This window comes from Leptosomus discolor, chromosome 1 (assembly GCF_034619465.1).
Source record: "Leptosomus discolor isolate bLepDis1 chromosome 1, bLepDis1.hap2, whole genome shotgun sequence".
Taxonomy (NCBI): domain Eukaryota; kingdom Metazoa; phylum Chordata; class Aves; order Leptosomiformes; family Leptosomidae; genus Leptosomus; species Leptosomus discolor.
The window spans coordinates 152590291-152612804 of record NC_141391.1 but is presented as its reverse complement, the minus strand read 5'-3'; the positions used below and the strand labels follow the sequence as shown (position 1 = coordinate 152612804).

The 22514-nt window shown below is 41.7% G+C and overlaps 1 protein-coding gene across 5 annotated transcripts in view; it reads left to right on the top strand.

Annotated features, from left to right (window-relative positions):
- DENND5B (DENN domain containing 5B) overlaps positions 1 to 22514 on the top strand; it is a 114393-nt gene that overhangs the window by 38929 nt on the left and 52950 nt on the right. For 3 of the 5 annotated variants that reach the window (XM_086467517.1, XM_086467506.1, XM_086467503.1), the window contains exons 2-4: positions 9186 to 9251; positions 15547 to 15656; positions 19612 to 20278. In XM_086467517.1, the coding sequence (XP_086323643.1) occupies positions 9186 to 9251; positions 15547 to 15656; positions 19612 to 20278 (843 nt within the window). The remainder of the gene's footprint in view (positions 1 to 9185; positions 9252 to 15546; positions 15657 to 19611; positions 20279 to 22514) is intronic. The other 2 variants (XM_086467529.1, XM_086467526.1) reach the window with 1 other exon arrangement.

Genomic DNA, 22514 nt, shown 5'->3' with positions numbered 1-22514 from the left:
TGCCTAAGAAAGTGCAAACCTCTGTCAGAAAGTCCACCTGGTTGACTATTGTGGAGTCATGTGAGTCTGTGTGTTATCATTTGGGTAGGACAACTGCACTTTGGCCTAAACTGGAGAAGGAGCTGTACCCATACAGGGCTCGGGTTTTGCTGCCATTAAGTCAGCTGCTCAAGATCTACCCCTGTGGGCTGCATCAAAATCCGTTGTCTCTTTTGACATGGAGGAAGCAATGGAGAGGTGGGAAGGTGTTGTGGGATAGTGCTGTTGCAGGATTGTTACAAGTGCATCCTCCACTGTCACTGCAAAGTGGAGAGTGTTACTGACCTGAATGAAACAGGGCTCAGCACTAGCCTGCAGCCTAAACCAGCTTTGTTGGAAAGCACCAGTGTAAGAAAGGGAGCAGGAAAGGTGAGGGAGATACGTGGATAAACACCAAAGATCTCTGGGACAGGTGGTAAAGGATGTTTCTTTGGGGAAGGATTAATTTGGGAAGGAATGTGCTGGTTTTGGTTGCGGTAAAGTTAATTTTCTTCCTAGTGGCTGGTACAGTGCTGTGTTTTGGATTTAGGATGAGAATAATGGTGGTAACACACTGATGTTTCAGTTGTTGCTAAGCACTGTTTATACTAAGTCAAGGACTTTTCAGCTTCTCATACTGCCCTGCCAGCGAAGGCTGGGGCTGCACAAGGAGCTGAGAGGGAACACAGCCAGGACAGCTGACTCAGAGGGGTATTCCATGTCCTATGACATCATGCCCAGTATATAAACTGGGGGGAGTTGGCTGGGGGCGTGGTGGCTTGGGGATTGACTGAGCATTGGTCAGTGGTGGTGAGCAATTGCATTGTGCCTCATTTGTTTTGTGTATTCTATTATTACTATTATTATTTTCCCTTCCTTTTCTGTCCTATTAAACTGTCTTTATCTCAGCCCACAAGTGTTACTTTTTTTCCCTCCAGTTCTCTCCCCCATCCCACTGCGGGGGAAGGGAGTGAGCAAGCGGCTGCATGGTGCTTAATTGGTGGCTGGGGTTAAACCATGACAAGGGGTTAACCAGAAGCACCACCAGAGCAAACAATTCCTCAAGCTGTTTATAAATTGATCCTCTGATGCCACAAAATACAAATTCAGGTTGAAGTTTCATATTTCTGCATTAAAATAAGTCACATTCAGGCTGTCATATTGGTATAAACAGAGAATAAACCTTGCTGAATCCAAAGCCCAGGCTGGAGTCCTACTTTAACAAGCAGCCTTTTTCAGAGGCACAAGGAGCGTATTTGGAAGCTTTGTTGTTCTGGCTTATAAATAAGCTTAGCTAGAAGTTTGGATGTTTTGTAATTCTTTCATGACCCTTGAATTTGCAGCTGTAGGATATATGTGAGTGCTCAGACTCCTTTCATCTCATGTACATACATAGTCTTTTTGATTTCAAAGGGGAATTCTGGTCCCTACATGCATCGCCTGTTCTTGTGACGACTCTGAGAGCAGCCCTGTTGGACTGATTCACTGTGTATGTGTGAAGCCCTTGAAATATTCATTATAGTCTGTGGTAATCTGATATTAGTGAATCGTTTTACAGTCCTTTACAATAAGGTATTATTTCAGCTTGATAATGGAACTGCAGGCTTTATTTAAGCAAATATCCAGAAATACTTATGCTCAGCTATCCTCTGCTTCACTTATTGCTAACAGCTGTGTAACTGCTGACATCTGCATCATTTGTTGTCACAAATATTTATAGTTTGGGTCTTTCCTCTTGTGTGTGCTTCCTATGCAAGTATATATTAAAAAAAAATGCTTCCTTAATGTAAATATTTAATCCAAAGCACACAGACCTGTTAACCTTTGCATTCGGGAGGTATCCATCAGGGATGCTCGTGGTGTATTTGCATGTTGCAGAATAAATCACCAGAAACCTGTCAAACCCTGGAGAGATATGCAAATGCCTGTGTCTCTTTAATCTGGCATGTGTGTATCCTGTCTGATTTGACACGGGAATTCTATTCCCATGGGAGCAATGCAGGAACCTCTGATGCTACTGCAGTGCTGTAAGGAATTACAAGCCAGCTGGTGTGCAGGTTTGAGGACCGTCTCTGTTGTTGCTCTGGCCATTTTGTGGAGCTGGGAAGAGCCTCAGGTGCAGGGGGCAGCTTTTGAACCTGTAATGGAGCATTCCTGCCAATCCTCTCTTTTTTTGGGAGAGAGGAAGCCTGCACAGTATGTGGTTGTGAATACATTGTATGTGTGCTCTCTCTTATATAGAATAATGCTCTTTAGTTGGTAGGTTTGTCTTTCATAGGGAATGTTAGTGGGGACTATTGAAACACATCCTTACCCATCATAAATTACTCTCTCCATGCAAAATGATTATACTCCTGTTTTCTGTAATAGGATGCTCAGATTTAGCTGTCCCACATTGTCACACCAGGACACCATCGTTTTCAGAGTTGTGTTGCTATACCCATACATGTCGTTAATTCTGTTTCCCTTTGCATGTAGTTCCCTGCGTTTATTAGACCTCCCAGACCTTAGTACGCTCACAGAGACCAAAGGTACTAAAGTGTGTTCAGCTGTGGCACAGTCCGTGCCTAATCCAGCCTTGATCTGCTCAGTATGGAATACTCCATTTCTAATGTATGCTCAAACAGTTGCTGAGGTCTCCAAAACAGCATGGTATGGCTTGCTGCATTACATGAAGCGTTCTATTTCACTCCATAAAATTCCCCTTTATGTGAAAGGAAAGTGTAAAATACTATAACATATCTCATGCAGAAATAATAGGAATTGTGTGCAATGGCCAGGAGGGCTCTTTGTGTCTGTTTGGTGTGGCTCTAAATGCCTTGGTTTTGAAGTAGCCTCTTTGTAGTTGGTGACAACTCATGCTTATTTAAAAATTAGAGCAGCAATTACATGCCTTCTACCCGTGTACTTTTAGCGTGCCAATCAACCTGGGATCCAGGCAGTGAAAGATTAGTGGATTAGTGGGAAAGAGGAAACATTTACTTAAATGCGAAATAATTTTGGGGTTATTTAGATCTCTGTTCTCTGCTGCTTCCATCTTTACTAGCAGGGCACTAAAATAATAGGCGAAATCTGCACTTTGGGCAAAAGTGGACTTCAATTTCTCACTCTCCTTTTTGTGCATCTCTCCAGCTCCTCTTTCAGAGTTCCGCTGGCTCTTTTCAACCCTGTTTCAGGCCAAGAAATATTCTGTTTCTTTTTATGGCTCTCCATGGTCTTTTTATCTTTAGGGTCTAAAGCATCCCTGAAACATGCACTGTTTTTATATGGGTATCTACTGCTCTACAGAGGGATTTTTGATGGAGTGGCAGTGGAAATTTGAGGGGAGACGAGGCAAGACACTGGTATTCATTGGTGGGCTTTGGCAAAGGAAAGAATTCTAAGATATAGAGCCCTCTGCACTGACCCCTTTTGATTGTTTTGTGGGACTTTACCTGTGTTCGCTAAGAGATTTTGTTGATGACAGTGGAAGGTGTATCCTGGGGTTTAAGGCTGGGTTGTTGGGAGAACAGGCAACCCCAAAATACTCCGGAGAGAGAATTTGATAGAAGCCTTGAAGTGGTATTTTGAGTATACAAAGGTTAGGGCCGCACCTGCAGAATCACCTCCATTTCCAGATGTCTGTGCGGACAAATGGGACAAGGGAAGAAGAAGGCTGAGGTGCAAAGGCATTTGTGAGCTGAACCCAGAGAGATTTTTCTGGCCTTCTCAATGGAGATCCATCTTTATAGAGATGCTTTGGCATCTAATACTTCACAAGGCATTAAGGGAAGCCAAAGGCTCCCCTTTGTAGGGATCTGAACTAAATCAAGAGGCATGGTAGAAATACTGCTGGACTTTGTGTTTTCCGTCTGGCGTCAGTTTGGATCCAGAAATAAATATTGGTCCATGCCTCCGGATTTCAATCCTGACATTTTACTGTGGCATGGTGATTGTGTCCTGTTTTCAGCTTTCTGTGTTTTCAGTAGACTTGGGAACTGGCCAGAAAATGGTCAGCAGTGATAAAGCATAAATCTGGTTGTTTATGCTTTGTCTGAAATATGTAGAGCTCAACTGCAGTGAAAAAAGCTAAAGCTTTATCTAACTAGTCGTGGTTTACTTAAGGTTTACTTAAGCATAGAGACTATTTTTCATGTGGCTTAGATGTGCAATTACTGTGCACTGATAGCTTCTTAATGATGCCCTGGGTAAACTCACTTGGCAGCAGCCTGTTCTTCAAACAGTTTCTAAATGCAGGTGGTGTTGACCAGGACGTGCAGGTTCTTGCAAAGACGTTCATGGCAGAAGAGGTATTTTAACTGACGAGTTACAAGAACTGATCTTTCTTTCAATAGGTTGATATTTTTGCCTCATGACAATGTTCTGACACTTTCAGTTGAAAAAAATCCGTTGTTGTTTTTTCAAAGCTAGTAAGAACTGCATCATCCAGCATATTGTATAAATGTCTTGTTCCTTCAATGGCAGGTTTGCCCACAGTTAGAAGCATTTGCAGCAATATGCTGATCTCCAATTGTTGTAGTACAGCTGGGTTGAAGCAGCGGAGAGCAATCTCCAAACTGAAATGGTTCCTCAGGTAGCTCTTGACTGAAAGTATCAGCTCTAAGGACCAATACGGCTGTGTGGGCAGCGGATTGTCATCTGCCCCCGTCTTCATTCCTGCTCACCACCCTTCTCCATCTGGGAGCTCTGGTAACTTCAAGCCTTTCCTGTGGGTTCTTGTGACTTTTCAGCATGCAGAAAGTTTTTCTCTTTTCTTCTAAGAGGATTCAGTTGCTGAAAACTGGCAGAAGAGCAGCTCTTGGAGATTGTCATAAGGACAATTCTTTATTGGCAGCAGCTTAAACGGCAGTTTCTCAAAGACCCCTAAACAGAATCAGTTTGTGCTACACAAGGGTGTGTTTCTACTTCATGCCGATGAAAGAGCTTTCCTGACTACAAGAAGCAAATTTTTTTTCTTTGCCAGACCTTTCTCCTGTCAAAACTACATATAACTAAGTTTTCATAAAGCTTAGCAGCTGCAGCCCTTGACAGGCAAGCATTGCCTTGTGGTAACCCTTTGTTTGTAAGGGGTATGCAAAAAAATGTATCTCGGTACAGTGAGGAGCTGATTCTGGGTCCGCCCTCTCTAAATCCACCTCTTGCCCCACTGATAAAATCAGTTGTCCTAACCTCGCAGGTGTGGGGTGGCTCTGCAAGGAGTGTTAAGAAGCTGTCCCTGCTCAGGGTGTTTTAAGTAACTATCTTGGGTGCCACTGTTGGGTTGTGGATTGTGCTGTTTGAAGATGAAAAACGTTCTTCAGAAACTGGGGATAGCTTCCTTCTGGTCACCACAGCCTGTGATTCTGGAGAGTGCTGATTAAAAACCAACCACGAGTCCTTTGGATCCTCTGTGGCTCAGCACACCAAGGGACAGCTTTTGGGGGCATCAGAAAGCAAAGGTTTCCTTTAAACCGTGGAAGCCTATTGACCAGCATAACAGTGCTAAGTCCAGGGAGCAGAGGCCTCAAGCTCGTGCAAGATGGGTAAAAAGCAAGTTGCTAAAAAGCAAAACCCCAAGGCAGACGTAAGCTGACTATTGGAGCTGTGGTATGGGCATTTTTGTGCTCTGTTTATGTCAAAGTTGATTAGTGCTGAAAATGGTCCAGGCCAAATTAAGCTTCTTTCTTTTCTTGTACTGATTTGCAAGCTGAGCTTAATTAGGGTGGCAGAAGGTGTTATCAGTGAATTTATTCACACTGTGCTGTTGTATAAATGCAGCTTTGGTGAAACTGCTTCTAACTTCAGGTAACAAAACACCCGAAACTTGCCATCCTGATGAGTCAAGGGAGACTAATATTGGTGCATGATATTATGTGCATTTCAGAATGGTTTGAAAAAGTATCTGTCTTAATACAACCTGGTTTAAAAGATAGCTGAATGCACTGTGATTATAAAAATAAAGCTTGTTCTTGTACTTAAAAAGCCCCAAAGCAAAATTTACTGAAAAGTTCCTCTTTCTTTCCCGTATTCTTGCACACAAACCTAAACAGTAATAATACAGGGATTTTTAGGATGACAAGTTCTGTTTTTTTGTGGGTTGGTTTGGGTTTTTTTTTCCTTTTCTCATCTCCAGAAATACCAAGTGTAATAAAGCAGATCTTGAGACAAGACCCTTCTTCTGCCTCTGTCCCAGTGGAGTAGAGGACAAAACCTGCTTTAAAATTCATTTGAATTGATAAATATGTTTGTGAGTGCCTGTTTCCAAAAGCAGTCTGAGAATACCACATCATGTTTTAACACAGAAATCAGGTACATTTGAACTTGATCCTGACCTTGTGAATGAGTAGAAAGCACAAGTGTGAAAGGGGTCCTGTGCAAAAGGTGCGACTGGATACCTCATTCCAGGAAGCCGTCCAAACTTCCTGGAAGATGTGATGGCATCTTAAATGCCTTCACTTCCTTGGCAGTTCAGCCCAAGCCTGCAATCGGGTGCCTGTTACTCCAAAGCCAGGGATATCCTCACTGGACAGGCTTTGGCATCTTGCTGTGTTTAAGGACCTGAGCTCGTGTCTTGCTCTTGCTTGAACATTTTTCACTCTGCTATAGTTAATGCTCTTCTGGGAACTAAGAGATGGGTTTCAAACCCTTCAGTTTGATATGGTCACGTACATTTCTTGTTTGCTACATAACTAACCAAAAGGTTAGCAGGCAATTTAAGAATAAGGATGTATAAAACTTAAATGAACTTTTAATTAATGCTTGAATTGTTTTCTCTATTAGTAAAAATGCTCATTCATTCCGTATCAAGTATTCAAAACGAACAGCAGATTTTAATATTAAAAAAAAAAAAACAATAAAAAAGAAAATATGCCACTTGCTGTATATAAACAGAATAGACCAAGGATCTCTGGGGCATGCTTTCCGTATACTGGCTAGCAGTGGATTGGGAGCCCATGCTTGGAAAGGCAGCACGGCAGCATGAACAGAATGAGTGAATTCCACACACCTGGATTTCTAGAGAAAATAAAGGCCCAAGGCATAAAAAATTCCCTGTATTTATAAGTATAGGTCCAGTTTTATAGCCGCTCCGCTGTTTCCTGCTAATACATTCCAGTCTTTGCGGACAGGCTCCAAGGTCAGTTGTGTAGGAGCACCAGGCCTCAGGTACCTGTTTAGTAACCTCTCCCCACCCCACTGCAGAAAATCACCCAAATTGACGTAATTTAAGCCGTGACTTTTTGAATTTGACAAGATTATGATGCGATTTTGTGTAAAAGGTATGGTGCAATTCATACTTGTTTGCTGGTGTAGTGGGATATCTGTGGTCTGTTGGCAGCTGGGACTTGAGGCTATTTTAAGAAGCTGACAGTGTTGTTGCTGTATAGTGTTACTCTGTAGGCAGATAGTGAAGTATTTTAATCAAGGTCAGAAGGAAGGGATGATGGCAAACTAAACGGCTCATGTTAGAGCCTTTTTCTCTTTATTTAGACTTGTGCAGTAGCTCTTTTAGGTGAACAAATCTTTTTAAAAGGATTTTTGAAATACTGAACCTTTTCTAAGTGTAACTAGTTTGTGGCAATAGTCATATTGTGTTTGAATCAAGAATTAGGCTATACAACAGTGTTCATAGCTCTATATTTATATCACTGTTGTCAATGATCTTCTGTCATTTGACTTCTTGTGCAGGAGTTTTTACATAACTTCTGTGACTGTTTAGCCATGTGATTGATGATTATAAATGGACAAAATACTGAAATGGGTAGCAAAACCAGAACCTGTCCCGGTACATCTGGCTATGCATACCTTCACGAGTTGTTATGCCTTTCCTATTTGCTCTTCCTATTGCAGAGGTGGAGGCTAAGCCAAATTTCCTTTGAGTGATAATGTTGTAAAGGACTTTTGGGGAAAGCTGTGAGGGCAGCCTGGCAGACAGGCTTGTAAAGGCAGTGTGGGTATGGGCCATTAGCAAGGGGAGTCTCCAACTTTGGCAATTGTTTGTTTTGTTTCCTTTAATTTAAATATTTATGAAACTTTTCAGTTCAAACAGCTCAAAGGTACAATGAAATAGCTTAAGAAGGTGGAGTGGAAAAACAGCATCCTGCAAATTTGAATGTGGGTTATCTTCAAGTGCCTCCTAAAGAAATGAGAAAATTACCTAAAATACAAATTCACATCTAAAAGTCTTTATTGAAAGAACTCCTGTAGCCTCTGCCGAGGCTGCCTTCCCGGAAAATACAGCCTTGGCAGTATTATCTGATACCTTTGAATGATGCCTGGATTAACAGCTCAAGTAGGACGTCATGGTGGAAATACTCTGAATTTACACCTAGGAACTGAAGGGCCAGAGAGGTCAATGGTAATGCAGCTTTAATATGCGCTCCAAATTTGTAAAAGTAGATTTGACTTGAGGAGGATTGCTCAATGCCTTTGCGTAGCGTATGAATGGGACTATTTTGATGAAGGAATGCCATGGTGTCTGTGAAAACATTTTTTTTTGTTTTTCTGCAGATGAGCAAACCAGTTGGAAGAAGTATCAGTTAGACATGCTAGCAGAAAGCTCTTCCATTAGAAGTGCCTACTGGGGTAGCTGTTACTGGAAGATACTAAAATTGTTCATCCAAGTTCTAAACGTAGCTTATTTATTCAAATTTTAGTCTAAAAACACCTTATTATGAGACAGAAGTGATGAACAGAGCTATTAGGTAACTTCAGTAAGTCCTGAAAATGGCATGCAGTACAGCATTGAAGGTGTAACAACATAGCTAACAGTAGTAGACTAAAGAAAACTTCTTGGGTTTAGTTCAACACCAATTAAAGAACTGATGGTTTTTTCCCCTGACTCTCATAGGCTCTGGAATGGCTCAATGTATGAACAAAGGTGTCTTTCGTAACAGGGAAGCTGTACAGCAGCGCGCTGCTGGAAGTTCTGAGAATTTAATCTTGTTACTAATTTTGACAAGTATTTCTACGATGTCCAACATGGCGTTCAACACCTTTACAGTGATACAGTCGTGGAGGGTTTTATTTATCACATGGATTTACCCTTTGCCAGTAGTGGGGGGAAGAGAGTCTGCAAGGGGGAATGTTTAATGTCTGCTTCACTTTTTTTCCCTTCCCCAGTACATTTGTATATCTTTTCATTTTGTTCATACTTGCTTTTTTTTATCTCTGTTTGTTATGTTGTGTAGTCTTGTACAAATGGCTAGAAGCAGATCTCCATGGCAAGAGCTCAGATACTGCAGACAAAACCTCAGGTAAAGAGGGGTTAAGGACAAAAGAATCACCAGGCCCTCTCTATCTCTTTATTTTCGGTCTTCCAACTCCCCTTCAATCAAAATAAGAGTCAGAGTTCAAAAACAAAATCAAAACCCTGGACTCTTTCATTCTTTTACCTAATTTAAATCAATATCTGGTAAATTTTTTTCTATTTCTTGAAGCTCTCTTGGCAGATGTGCTTCCCCTCTCCAATGAAAGGCCACTAGTGGTGTCAGGTATATATGGTGGATATGCGATACGCTAGATCTTTGTGTGCTTCATAAATATGAATAATATTTTGTGTGAGGCCGTGTTAGAGGATGCTTATCCAGAAACTCAGCTAGGCTTAGCTATGTGGATTTGTGAACAAAGAGTACTGGAAGGTCCAGCTCCACCCATTTCTGCTACAGAGACCCAAAGGTTGCTGACACCTCAAGGAAGCCGGTGTTGAAGTCTAGATTTAAATAGCAATATTAGTGAGGTATACACACACACACACACACCCTGCCCAAAAAAAAGCCAAATTATTTAGGTGTATTGATAGGGTACACAACCCACTATGGCTTCCTGCTGAAATATGAACCATCAATTCCCTTACATACTGACATGCAAGAGGTAGGTTAGCTGAACGCTTTTACTTAGAAATAGCTATCAAAGAGGTTGTCACTGTGCAGTCGTGCTCCCAGTATGTTCCTCTAAAGGAATAAAAGATATTTTTATTTCTGTGGTCAGAAGCATTCCTGTCTACGTTCCAGAGCTTGGAAGGAGCGACAGATAGCTCGCATTCCCTGGACCAGAGGGTGTGGGTGGAGGATGCCTCTGCCTATTTGGTACATATTTTTGAATGCATCCATAGCTGTGATAATTAATTGAACAAGATCTGCTGAAACCTTATGATCACTAAATTTTTAAATATGATCACTCATATGAAAGCCATCATGGCTGACGACCTCACAACTGTACCTGTATTTCCCTAGTAATTGTGTCCTTCATCCAAAACACAGATCAGGCTTATTTTCTAATTTTGAGAAACCTTTTCATTTTGAAATGAAATTAGCACGGTTTTTCTTGATCTAGCATCCATCATTTCACCACTTGCTTTTCATTTGAAACTAAATGTCCTTTTGAAAATGAGTGCCTTAAGGGGAAGGCACAAGTTGTTTAAAAGTACCGTTACACAGGATGTAGTATCCAATTGAAATGGAACTTGTCTGACACATTTTACACAATTTTGAAAAAGTACTTGAATGATTTTTTTTTTTTTGGAAAATATCCTGAAAGCAAAAGGAATCAATTCAAAACTAAATTTTTAATTTGCCTCTGAGAGGCAGCTTAACCTATGAGATGTGCTGTTTGCATGAATGGGTACCACACATCAAATACGATGTTTCTGTCCGTATTCATAGTACTGTTATCTGGCCATTAATATTTTAGAATATGGATTCAATTTGCATTTGATACTTGCTTCATTTTTAATGTGCCTTGCTAATCCTGTTTGGGAAGTTAGCAAGCAAGCACTTAAAAGCACATAGCAGATTTAATGAAAATTCACTCTTTGCTTAGAATAACAGCTAAATAAATTTTATTTGCCACGTGTGACTCAGCAGTTCAGAACTGCCAAGGCTGAGAACTGATAATATTGGGTACCCCTCGGTCCAGATCCCTTCCTTCATGTTTGCCAAGAAGGTTTTGTTCCCGGTGGTTCTCTTCCAGCTGCTTGTCAGTGTGGAGCTGGCTTGCATGGTCCATGTCTCATTTTATTTTGGTGAGAGCTGGGGATGTTTGCTGCTAGTTTGGCCAAACGATGACATTTCACCCTGACACATGGGCTGCTTTCTGTCGTATCCTTGTACTGTTTCTTTCCTAAATTATGTATCATCTCCTCTAAAATCTTACCCTGCCTGGCTTCCAGGAGGCAGCTTTGTATGGAGGGTGTGATGTGATGTCCTTTTGAGCTAATGACCAATTGATTCACTCCAGTGTGGTTTCCTGGCTCTTCTCTTTTGTCTCATGATTGAGCAAACTGTATTTCTTGTGTGTGCATTTTGCCTTTAATTTATATATTTTTAAAACCACCGTAGTAGTAAAATGCAAACCCTGCAGAGACTCTGCAAAGGTAAGTTATTTGTGCCATTGACTTTTCTGGATAAAATGAATCCATGTTGTCAGCCTACTAGGACATTGTTACTGCTGGTTTTGAGAAGCTGGATTTCTTAAAGCAATGCTTGTACTTCATAAACAAAACTTTTTAGACGTATCTGTTGTCTAAACAACTGCATGAGTATTTGCAGCAGCATACAAATCATTGGTCATTTCCAAAAGCTGATTGAAACTTTCAGTTTGTGTTGATTACAGTGGTTTATTGGCAAATACGCCTTGTTGTTCTCCACTGGTTCCAGATGCTGCCAGAGTATTGCCCATCAAGATGGGGGAGTGGTTTATAGGGAAAAAGATACAAATGATATTCGATAACAAGAACAGCAAAAATTCAAGGCCTTCCCCACTCTTGTATCCCCAGTGATGTAGTTTTTGGTCTAACTTGGAAGTAAGTACAACTTTATCTGGTGGGGTTAGAAAGTAATTGAGCCACCAAACTAGGAGAGGAGATTTTCCCATGGAGAAGCCTTCCAGGACCGCTTCCCAAATCTCTCTGAGCAGTCTGACGTGCTTCCAGAGTCTGCCAATGCTGCTTTAACACCAGAGGACAGGTTAAAGGCCAGACAGCACCTAGCACCATGCAGCAGCTGCCTTCTCCGCTCCACCACAGGCTTAGGCTGTGCTACCAGAACAGATAGGTAAACCTGCTGGGTATGTAACCCTCCGCCTCTGGGTGTGTGTGGAAGTTATTTAGGTGAAAGCTGGGTGGTTTGCTGTCCCGCTCAGTGTAAGCACACAGAGCCACGTCCCCTGAGATGCCACGTATCTCAGGTGTGCTGGCAGCAGGGCTCTCCCGAGCACACCCGGTGCACAGGGCAAAGCCTGCCTCAGTTCCTTTGGTGCCTCTAAGTGAGCATAGGTATTAGAATCAGTAAATGACATGATGAATGTGCATTGCTACTGGAGTCCCATTTACAGTTATGTGCTAGTACCAGATGATTAATCAATTTAGTTGTTGACTGTCATCACTGGGGGCTATTTCTCAAGTAAAAGGTGTTTTTACAATACCTGTACAATGTAGAGTGGAAAACTGGCCGCCAAAGAACCTGTGAAGGGCTCAACCAATGAACTGCAGAGGTGATGAGTGCCTCTGATCTGCACAAATTACCCAGTTAGCAACCATCAGGTTTCAGGAACATTATTTTTTTTGTCATGAAAAAGGAAACTTTTAAAGAAATTTGGACTCCAGCAATCACTTGCCGTAAGCAGTGGAGAAGTTAATGAAGTCATTCAGATGCTCTTTGAACTTTTAGTAGAAGCAAATTTAGCATCGAATATCTGCCTTTCTGCTAATTCACAGTTATAAGGTAAACTGTGTCAGATGTGAGAAAGATTGAAGATCTAATTAGGAAATAACCTCATGCATATTTATTTGATTATGCGAGTACATTAATTACTATTTGATACTAAGAATTAAAAATGTTGCCAAGTGTGTTTAAGTGCATACCTGGGCAGCAAAGTTTCACTGGCTTTGCTGGTTGGGATTTTTATTTTGTGAAACTTTAAGAATCAGTGGATGACATTATATCTTTGTCTCTAATGCCACTGCAGAGAACTTCTGGACCAAAAATACGAGGTTATTCTACTGCTGTGTCCTGTAATAGAGTAATGATCTCTGGTTTTGTGCACTTCATTCTGAGCTTTGTAACTGAGCACGGAGAGGATTTTCACAGAGCTTGTGCTGTGGGCTGCCATAGCAGCTAGTGGCAAGTCTGGTCCAACTTGGCAGACGTGATGAGCTAATCGGACCCCAACACATCTTTTAATTTGATCCATTTTAGCTGATACCTTCAGTTTTCTTTATTTCTATGATGCACATGCTTTTGCTGAATTTCTGGTTTGCCTTGAGCAATTCCAGAAGCAGGCTGAATTCCCCTGCCAGAGCTCCTCACATCTTACCATCTCCATTTATTTCTGCCCCGGGAAATATGGGTGCAGCGTTGCATCATCTCGGACTTTTTCCTCCTCTCAAACACAAAATACCCTTCTAGGAGATTATTTGCTGTCCTCCCCTGCGGTTACCCACCAAAATCAAGTCAGACAGACATAGTGCTAGGAAAAAAAAATGCTACTGCAATGTGTCTAAATCCTGTGTTAAAAATGAGCCATTGTACAAAAATACCCATATCTTTAAAATGCCAGGGACGTTTTGGGAAGGAAAAGATTTTTAAACCCTTTCTCTGAATGCATTTGGAAGCAAGTGCTGTTGGAAGAGCTGGTTAGCTTTCCTCCGCCTGGCTCCTGAGCCCACTCGTTGCAGCAGCTCTTAGACTGGGGCAAGGTGCAGTCCCAGCACAGCTGACTCGCACGTCTTGAGGAATTTCCACCTGCCTACACACATCCCCGTGAAGGGGATCTCAGGCGTGAGCCTCTGCTTCCCCTTCCCCACCAAGCGGGCGGCTGGCGTTGGTGTAAGAAATGCCTGACCTTTGCCTCCTCTTCCTCCACCTGCCTCTGTGGTGCAGGGGCCGCTGCAATGGCCCTGGCACTGCAGCCCCTGAGAGAAAGTGCAGGTTCTGCCCTCTACGTTGAAGATTTGTTAAGGGTTTCGTACAACAAATGGTTTTCAACCCTCATAAAACTTTGCCTGGATGATTTTTACATTGTGATCTGCCACTGTGGTTTTCTCCCTTACCTTGTGTTTCCCACAATTATCAGCAGATCCTAGGCTCTGTCGGGCAAAGACTGAGAAGCTCTGCTTTCGTGTATCAGTTTGTAGAGAAGTTTCCTTGGATTATTTCACTCCAAGGTAAATGATTGTGTAGACTGTGCTTCGCAAGGAGCAAAGGACACGTGCCAAATGGCGGTGGCCTCAGAAAGCTTTGGGTAACTGCTGAACTGTGAATTCCGCAACGTCACTCGGAGGCTGCTAGCTGCTCGAAGGTTGAGTTGTCATAAGTAACTCAGCAAGCACAAATTGTACTCCCGCAGTCCACGTTGCCTTCACAGAAGGGTTAGTGAGGTTAGTGACTTGTAGTTTTAACTTTTCTGCAGGAACGATGGGTTGCCTTTAGACCTTGCCAAGCGATTGAGTATTTTTTTTCATCCAAAATAACCTCTCATTAAAAATCATTAATGAAATATTTGGTCTATCTTTGAATATAAAGAGAAATTTTATTTTTTTTTTTAAGAAAAGAAATCCAATTCTATTTCAAATGTTTTTTAAAGTATCTAGGTAACACTAGGAAGTCCCAAAGGCAGCCTTTGAGTGCAAAGTAAGGTTTGAAAAACATTTCACATGGTGAACTTAAGGCTATCATCCCATTCATCTCTCTCAGGTGAGAAAGGGAGTGAACAGGAAAGACCCACCTGTAGTCTTTAAAGCAAGAAGCCTGAAATTAGTAACCTGATACCTGAGAAAGGTGTAGTAGAGGGTAATATAATTAATAGATTTTCAGAACTTCTTATTTTGGTTACTGTGTTGCACACTGTAGAATATGCAATGGTGGAAACTCCACTAACAATATCACTGTGAAATACACTTCTTGTATGCTGATAACTGGATGCATTTCTGCTTGAAGTCTAATTTCAATCTTCCTCTTTGAAGTTGCTGGATTCTTTGTGTGGAAAAAGTCTGTCCTTGCATTTTGATGTAAAAAAAATAAATGTATAATCTTCACACAGGACACTTGTGATATAAGAAAGATCTGTAAAATCCTTGAGTAGTTTATAATAGCTGAGAGGTGCTCATACCTTTTATTGACCCTAAGTTTCTAACAAACTTGAGGGAAAGCATTCTTTCAGTGTCTAAGTAAAGCCAAATCTAGATATTCAAGCTCTAGGGGAAGGTGGAAAATTCAATTGAATACAGGGTCTTTTTCTATAAAACTCCAGCAGTAATTTTTCTCTTAACAATACATTTGCATGCTGTAAATACTAAGCCAGAAGCTGTGTTGCAACTGTAGTAAGATTTTGTGGGAAGGAGGGTAAGATCAGACTGAATGTGCATCTTTTCTGTGTCTCTTTTAAAAGTAGTACATCTGTTGGGAGTGAAAATGCCTTTCAGATTTAAAAAAAAAAAAAAAAAAAAAAAAAAAACAACCACCAAAAAACAACAAAGTGAAAGCAATCTGCCCAGGCCAGCACTCACTGAAGCCTCACTGCTGTGACAAGTCATTATTTCTTCGTTTGTTGCAGGAGAGAATTTTGACCAGAGTCCCTTAAGAAGAACCTTCAAGTCCAAAGTTTTGGCCCATTATCCTCAGAACATCGAGTGGAACCCCTTTGACCAGGATGCCGTCAACATGGTAGGTCGTAGCAGTGACACAGAGAGCTGACACTGTGGCACTGCACGGGCATAGCAAGGCAGAGATGAGCCTGATCACTCCCTCTGCCCGCTGGCAGCAGGATTTCTGTCCTTTGCTTCCACATGAGCGCTGGTGGAGATGGTGTGGTATTTGGGCAGGTCTCCACAGTGCTTTGCTTATGCAGAATGCATGAAGGGCTCAGAACGGTGCTTCATCAGCACAGTTAGGATGGTAATAATTCAACTGCCAAGGCTACTTATGCCTTTTAGTTCTGCCTTTGAACTGGAGGTGTTCAGAGGAGAAGTGATGGGGCTGTGCAGCAGGAATATGGCAGCAAGAGGTAATAGCTGGAATTGCTGCATTATTTGTCTCACACATTACAGTTGAAAATGTCTAGTATTCATGAAGTGTGATCATATTATTGGATAAAAATGGAATACTAAAACCAGCAAGAGACCTATTAAAATAAAATAATTGAACTGAGCTGCATTCAGCTGAAATCAAATGGCTGAAGAACACATCTTTCATTTGCAGTATGTCTTGGAGAAAAAAAAGCATTTACTAACAGCAGCAGTATTTAATGGTCTTTTAAATCATCTTTTGGAAAACTTCTTTATTGTTTTGATCTGAAACATCATTTAAAGTAATATCCACCTCCACAGAATCCCTTGAGGCAATTATTGGCCTTTCTGATCTTGCCTTGCTGTATTAGTTCTGCTTGTGTGTTTGCGTTATGTGAGCTTCCAGAAGCAATTTTCCTCAGAGAAGAAAATGCATAAATCCTTGAAGGTTAACTTGTGAGAACTCTGGCTTTGCTGGATGCCTAAGGAATTTCAATTGCCTTCTGAAACCATCCTGTCGCTTTAAAAATAACCCCCTGAAGTCCCAAGCAATCACTCTGCCTAGGACTCCTGTTTTCTCTCCCTTTCAAAGTATATATCAAAATACAGAGCTGTCTTTAATAGGGAACTATTTCTTTCCCCCCACTGCTTTTTGTGATTATCCCTGCCTAATGTCACCTACTATCTTCTGTGGCCGTTCTGCAAGTAATGTGCGGTACCAAACTAAAGCTGTCAGCAGAGAGGAAAGTGAAATTTTTAGGAAATAAACCTCCTATTTCAGCCCTCTGGTTCATCAAGGCGTAGAAATCTTAGCCTGTATTTCTGAAGTCCAAGGAAGCATTGTCCATTTAACAACTCATGTACTGAAATAAATGAATTAAAGGTTCTCCAGTGTAATTTGAAGGAGCAGGCTTTAAGACAAGCAAAAGCATCTTTCTCTCCACGCCCTCACCCACTGTGCAATTTGGGTATGGAGCTTGCTGCTGAAAAATATATAGGGGCTTAAAAAGTGAAATAGAGGATCTAATGGAGAAGAGGTGAACCAGTGCTCATGGGCAGTGGTCCAGAGGGGACCTTTGGTTCAGAAATATCTGCAACTGATGATGGTTGGGAGGAGGAAGGGGGCGGGAGGGGGGAATTACTGTGTGTCCTGCCTCCATGTTTAGGAAAAGGGTATATCCTGCTTATCACTTTTAGAGATAGGGTATGGATTAGTCGATATCTTGTCTGTCTTTGTGCAGCTTCCGTATGTTTTTACAAACCATGTTGATTACAAGCCTTATTGCAAATATGATTTAATTCAACATTTTTCTGCTGTTGGATATGTTTAAAAATAAATAGTAAAGTGCTCTGAAAACCAAAACCCTATCCTTTGATCAGTAATTTTGGATAGTTTTCTGTGTTTATACAAAGATGCAATAAAGGTGACTGGCAGCCTTCTCGCTGTTAGCCAGCCGGCTTCACCAGTGGGCCAGGCTTTCAATCCCCTTAGCACGTCCCAAGCTGCTCTTCCCCAACGCTCTCCTGTGGCGCATGTGACAAACACAGATGAGGTGAGAAGTGATTGATGTCCGAGGCACTAAGATGAAAGTTTTCACGAATTAACTGCAAATTTGAAGCTTTCTGTATTGCTGGAAAATGAGCGCAGGCCCTTCCTTTTGATCTTAGCTTCTTAAATGACTCTTGGTTGTTCTTCCCTGCCTCGGTGCTTTCCCATCTTCTTTCTTTCTCTGCCTTTCCCTGTGTCCTCTTGTGGGTCTAACAACAGTGGCAGTCTCTGTGCCAGGGTTGGCAGCCAGGGTCTTAAAATGTTGGTATTCTGCATGTGCCAGGCTGAAACTTAATAGATGGGTGTCCCTTTGTGTATGTATATTCAGTAGATAAAGGATGAGAGAATCATAATTAAGACTTGGAGGAAATTTATTTAAAACAGCCTTCTGAAACTGTCTCAGCTGGTCTGAATTTCCCTGATGCTTATCTGTTCTTGATTGTACCAGTATATATAATTTGCTTATCTGGGTGTTTTTCTGTAAAGTGAAGAAAACGTAATCTTTGCTAGTGTTGAGAATAAAACCTAAGATTTTGGCCTGATTTGATTTGATAAGGCTCTAGCCACCACTGAATGCCCACATTCCAGAAATAAATTTTTATTAAGCACGCTTGCCAAACCATGAGGTTAAGAGATATTTATTGTGCAGAATGAATTTAAATAAAGTATGAAACAAGGATTTTTTTACTACTTCTTTATTGGAAAAGCCTTAACCATGACACTGCTGTTAATGCCTCAATAAAAACTATAAACCTTTTGAGTGAAAATGTGGCTGCTGTTCAAAAATGGTCCAAGCTGCAGTTTCATGCTTTATGTCAGCAAAGCCCATCAATTGAATTAAATTCTTCTACCAACTCCAGGCTACTTATTTCTCTATATATTAACTTTTAGAGCAGTACATGAGAGCTGTCCTAGATGACTTATGGGCTTGCTAGCATGTTGTGAAGTGAGTTTGGCCCACCTGCCTGAATCCCAGCTGGGCTGGTAGCAGCTTTATCAGGTCTCTGCAAGGTGCACTGGTGAAGTTCACAGTAGGACGTGCCTGAAAATATATGATTATTTCTCTTGACTTCTTCCACCGTCAGATAAATTTACTTCTGGTCAAGGTGGGGGATGCACTCAGTCATGTGTTGGTTCACATCCCTTGGGAAAGTTGCCTTCTGGTGTTGCCTTTTGGAACAGGAGGAGCACTTTGAAGGCTCTCCCTTTCTTCTTTCCTTTCATTTCATCAGATGGAAAGTACAAAGGAAGCTTTAGTTCTTCGTTTATAAACATACTGATTTAGCTAGAACATAAGGAGTTTCGTGCTGACGCACATTCAGACAAGTTTTGCTGGATGTTTGTTATTTAGTATTAGATGGCTGATAGAATTCCTGAGGAATGCCTGGAAAAATGCCTCGAGTTATCACCAGGACTATGTTTCAGAGAAACCCAGTGTAGCAGAATCACTGCAAAAGATTTTGCTGAGTGGTAAATAAAAAAAAGAGGCTTTCATAGATTTTGAGTGTTTCCCTCCCCACCCACTTACTCCAGTCCAATTTTGTAGCACTTAAGGAAGAAAGTAAGTGTAATAGCTGTCAGTCAATTGTGTTGCTTTTTTTTCCCCTTTTAAGAAAATTAGGGAAGATCAAAGAATTTCAAGAAGTCTCTGTAATTTGATTTCAGTGGTATAAGATGCTTCCTTGGCTTTCTGATTTGAGAGTACTGTGGGCACTATGTATATGCAAATGAGAACAAAAATGGATGTTTTTATATGGTGCTTAAGTAAATGAGACAAAGAATGTTCAGTAGTGAAAACAATTTCACAAAGTAATGAAAATGAGTTGTAATGACTTAATAGATATGTCATTTTGGAGGGTGTTTTCCTTTCTTCAGTCATGTCTAACTCTTTTAAGTGGCATCAGTTTTAGGCTGTTTGCTCTTGGGCTACTTTTCAGGGGGATTATGTTTGATGATAAATGGCTTGTCATGATGCAGTGGATAAAAAGAATGTGCCTGTAAAGCAAAAGTAACAAAATAAAATTGTAGCTTAGATAACTGTATCTATTTCTTTCTCTTTCCTTAGCTGTGTATGCCCAAAGGGCTGTCTTTCAGGACGCAGGCAGATAACAGAGATCCGCAGCTCCATTCATTCATCATCACCAGAGAAGATGGCTCTCGTACATACGGGTTTGTGCTCACATTCTACGAGGAGGTCACGAGCAAGCAGATCTGCACAGCCATGCAGACACTCTACCAGATGCACAACGCAGAGCAATACAGCAGTGTTTGCGCCTCCTCCTCGTGCAGCATGGACTCCCTTGCCAGCAGTATTGATGAGGGTGATGCCACGTCCCTCGCCAAGCTCCAGCGGTACAACTCCTATGACATCAGCAGAGACACACTGTACGTCTCCAAATGCATATGCCTCATCACCCCTCTGCCCTTCATGCAAGCCTGCAAGAAGTTCCTGATCCAGCTCTATAAGGCAGTGACCTCCCAGCAGCCGCCACCTCTGCCCCTGGAGAGCTACATCCACAACATCCTCTACGAGGTGCCCCTTCCGCCCCCAGGGAGGTCGCTGAAGTTTTATGGGGTTTATGAGCCCATCATTTGCCAAAGACCTGGACCCAACGAGCTGCCGCTGTCTGACTACCCACTGCGGGAGGTCTTTGAGCTGCTGGGCCTGGAGAACCTGGTTCAGGTTTTCACCTGCGTTCTTCTGGAGATGCAGATCCTTCTGTACTCACAAGGTGGGCGCTTGTCTGGCACGTTGGGTCTGTTCCCAGCAGGCAGCTCCTGGGCAGCTGCAGCCACAGGAGCTAATATAAAGCTGTTGATTTTCATTAGGTTTGTGAAATGTGAGAATGTAATGAAAAAATGTGAGAGGAATGAGTCTGTCCTAATCCAAGCTCTAAATAATTGTTTCCTCCAGGCAGTCTAGGTGCCGCTTGTTTAATTATGCATTGTATTTATCACTTGTGACAGTTAGCAATAGAATTCACTAAATTCTTATACTTACATTGCCCTTGATCATGCTGCAAGACAGCATGAAACTAATCTTGTCTTCTGGAAAATATCAGCAGAAAGTAGTATGTCTGGCGGAAGACATTCTTGCTACTTTCTTTTTCAAATTTCAGCAGCATATTGAAATTTGGTGAGATTTGCTTCCCCCTGTATGATGGATATGTTCTGGTTAAAGCACTGAAGAGTTTTTTAGCACTTAAGAGGCTGACGTTTTAATGCTGGGTTGGAACTGAGTGGAGTTACAGGGCGTCCCTTTATAGTCCTACTTGCGATCTTTGGAAACTTTTCTGACAAGGATGCTGGTGCTTCTTTTTGAGTTGCAGTTGGCAAAGGCTAGTTACACTGGCAGACGTTGCTTGCCCAGAGCCTGTCCATGCTGAAGTATGCCAGCAAGCTTTTGAAAGTCCGGCCTGTACCTTTTCTTTTCTGGTTATGTCTTTCTGCAATAGCATAATACTTTGCTACAAGTTTTGGGAATCCTGACTTAGGGCTGTGCATGCTCTGCAGTTTTACACCCCTATGACTGTTTCCTGTGGGATGTTGGTTGCTGTGAGTCTGGCCCTGGTGATACTCCGGTACCAAAAGCTACATGCTGCAGCTGTTGCAATGCACCAGAGTGCCCAAACAAGTCAAGACCAAGTTTCCTGCTACTTTCAAGGGGTTTTCCAGACATTTTGGAGGTTACTCTCACTGGATGCCTGTCTATATTATCTGGATACCCAAACGGCTTCTGTGATGCTCACCCTAAATTAGTGAAATGTGCCTCAGGGAAAAAGTTGGTGGGGGTGGGGTGGTTTCGTCAGACCAGAATGAACAATACGAAGCCAGGAGGTACGCATACCTTCTAACAAAAAGAAGAAAAGATATGCTGAATACCTAGACTTCTCAAGAGATGTTGTTCAAGGAACAGACTGCTTGGAACGGAGGGGAGAGAGAGGATAGGAAGCCATCTAAAATGAGTACAGGTAATGAACCTTCAGGCTCCAAAAGTTAACGCTTGGGTTTGTCATATAAAAGAAAAGGTCAGTAAGTATAGTAGTAATACTAATGAATAGATGACTGAGAATGGGGAAAAATGTTCAGGGAGGTGGAAGAAGGTTAGTTCTTCTGCAAATGACTGAATTCAAAGGATTGCGAGTTCTTTGCAGATCACTTCTCCACATGGACTCCAGGGGTTTGCTTTCAGGAACTGAAAATGACGGGCTTTATCTGCTCTCAGTTTGAAGTGTGAGCAGAAATCCTGCTGTTAGTTTTGATTAGGCTGCTTTTCCCCTCCCTTTTGCTTCTGTGTGTGTGTGCTTACCCCTTTCTTCATGTTTGAGTCATGCTGCCTTTGCCACTTGACACTGAGGTTCGACATTAAGCAGCAACATCACTGAAATGCCTCCCCATCCCTACTCATCGTTCCCACCTTGGTCCCTGCTTATGGACTCACTGAAAACTGAGACTTTTTTTTTTTTAACTGTAAGCTAGTAACATTGGGAAAAATCTGCTTGTCAGATTACATTTTGGTGATATTTTGTGCAGATGGAGAGCAACCTGTGTATGCATTAGTTTTGTAATAATCTTTGAGATAGATACCGAATATCCAGTAAATAATTTTGACTCAATTGTCAGTGCCACCAGAAGTTAGATAAATACGTGGCTGTCTTCCAATGACTGGCTCTAATTTAAGGGTTTGCTTGTTTTGTTTGTTTTCACTGTAGGTTTTTTTAAAGAAAAATGAGATGATTGAAAATTAATTCTCTCCACCCTCTGAAATTCAGATACTTTTTTTCCCCCTTTCCCTCTATTATTGGTGAATCTAGGGATGTCCTTGATATGACCTTTACTTCTCTGTCTAATATAGGCACAACCTGATGGCACATGGGGAAAAGCATACAGTTGTATTAGGGAAATACTGTGATTATGTAAATAGCATCATAATGCTGGTTCCCAGAGGCGAGGAATGTGGAGTGGAGG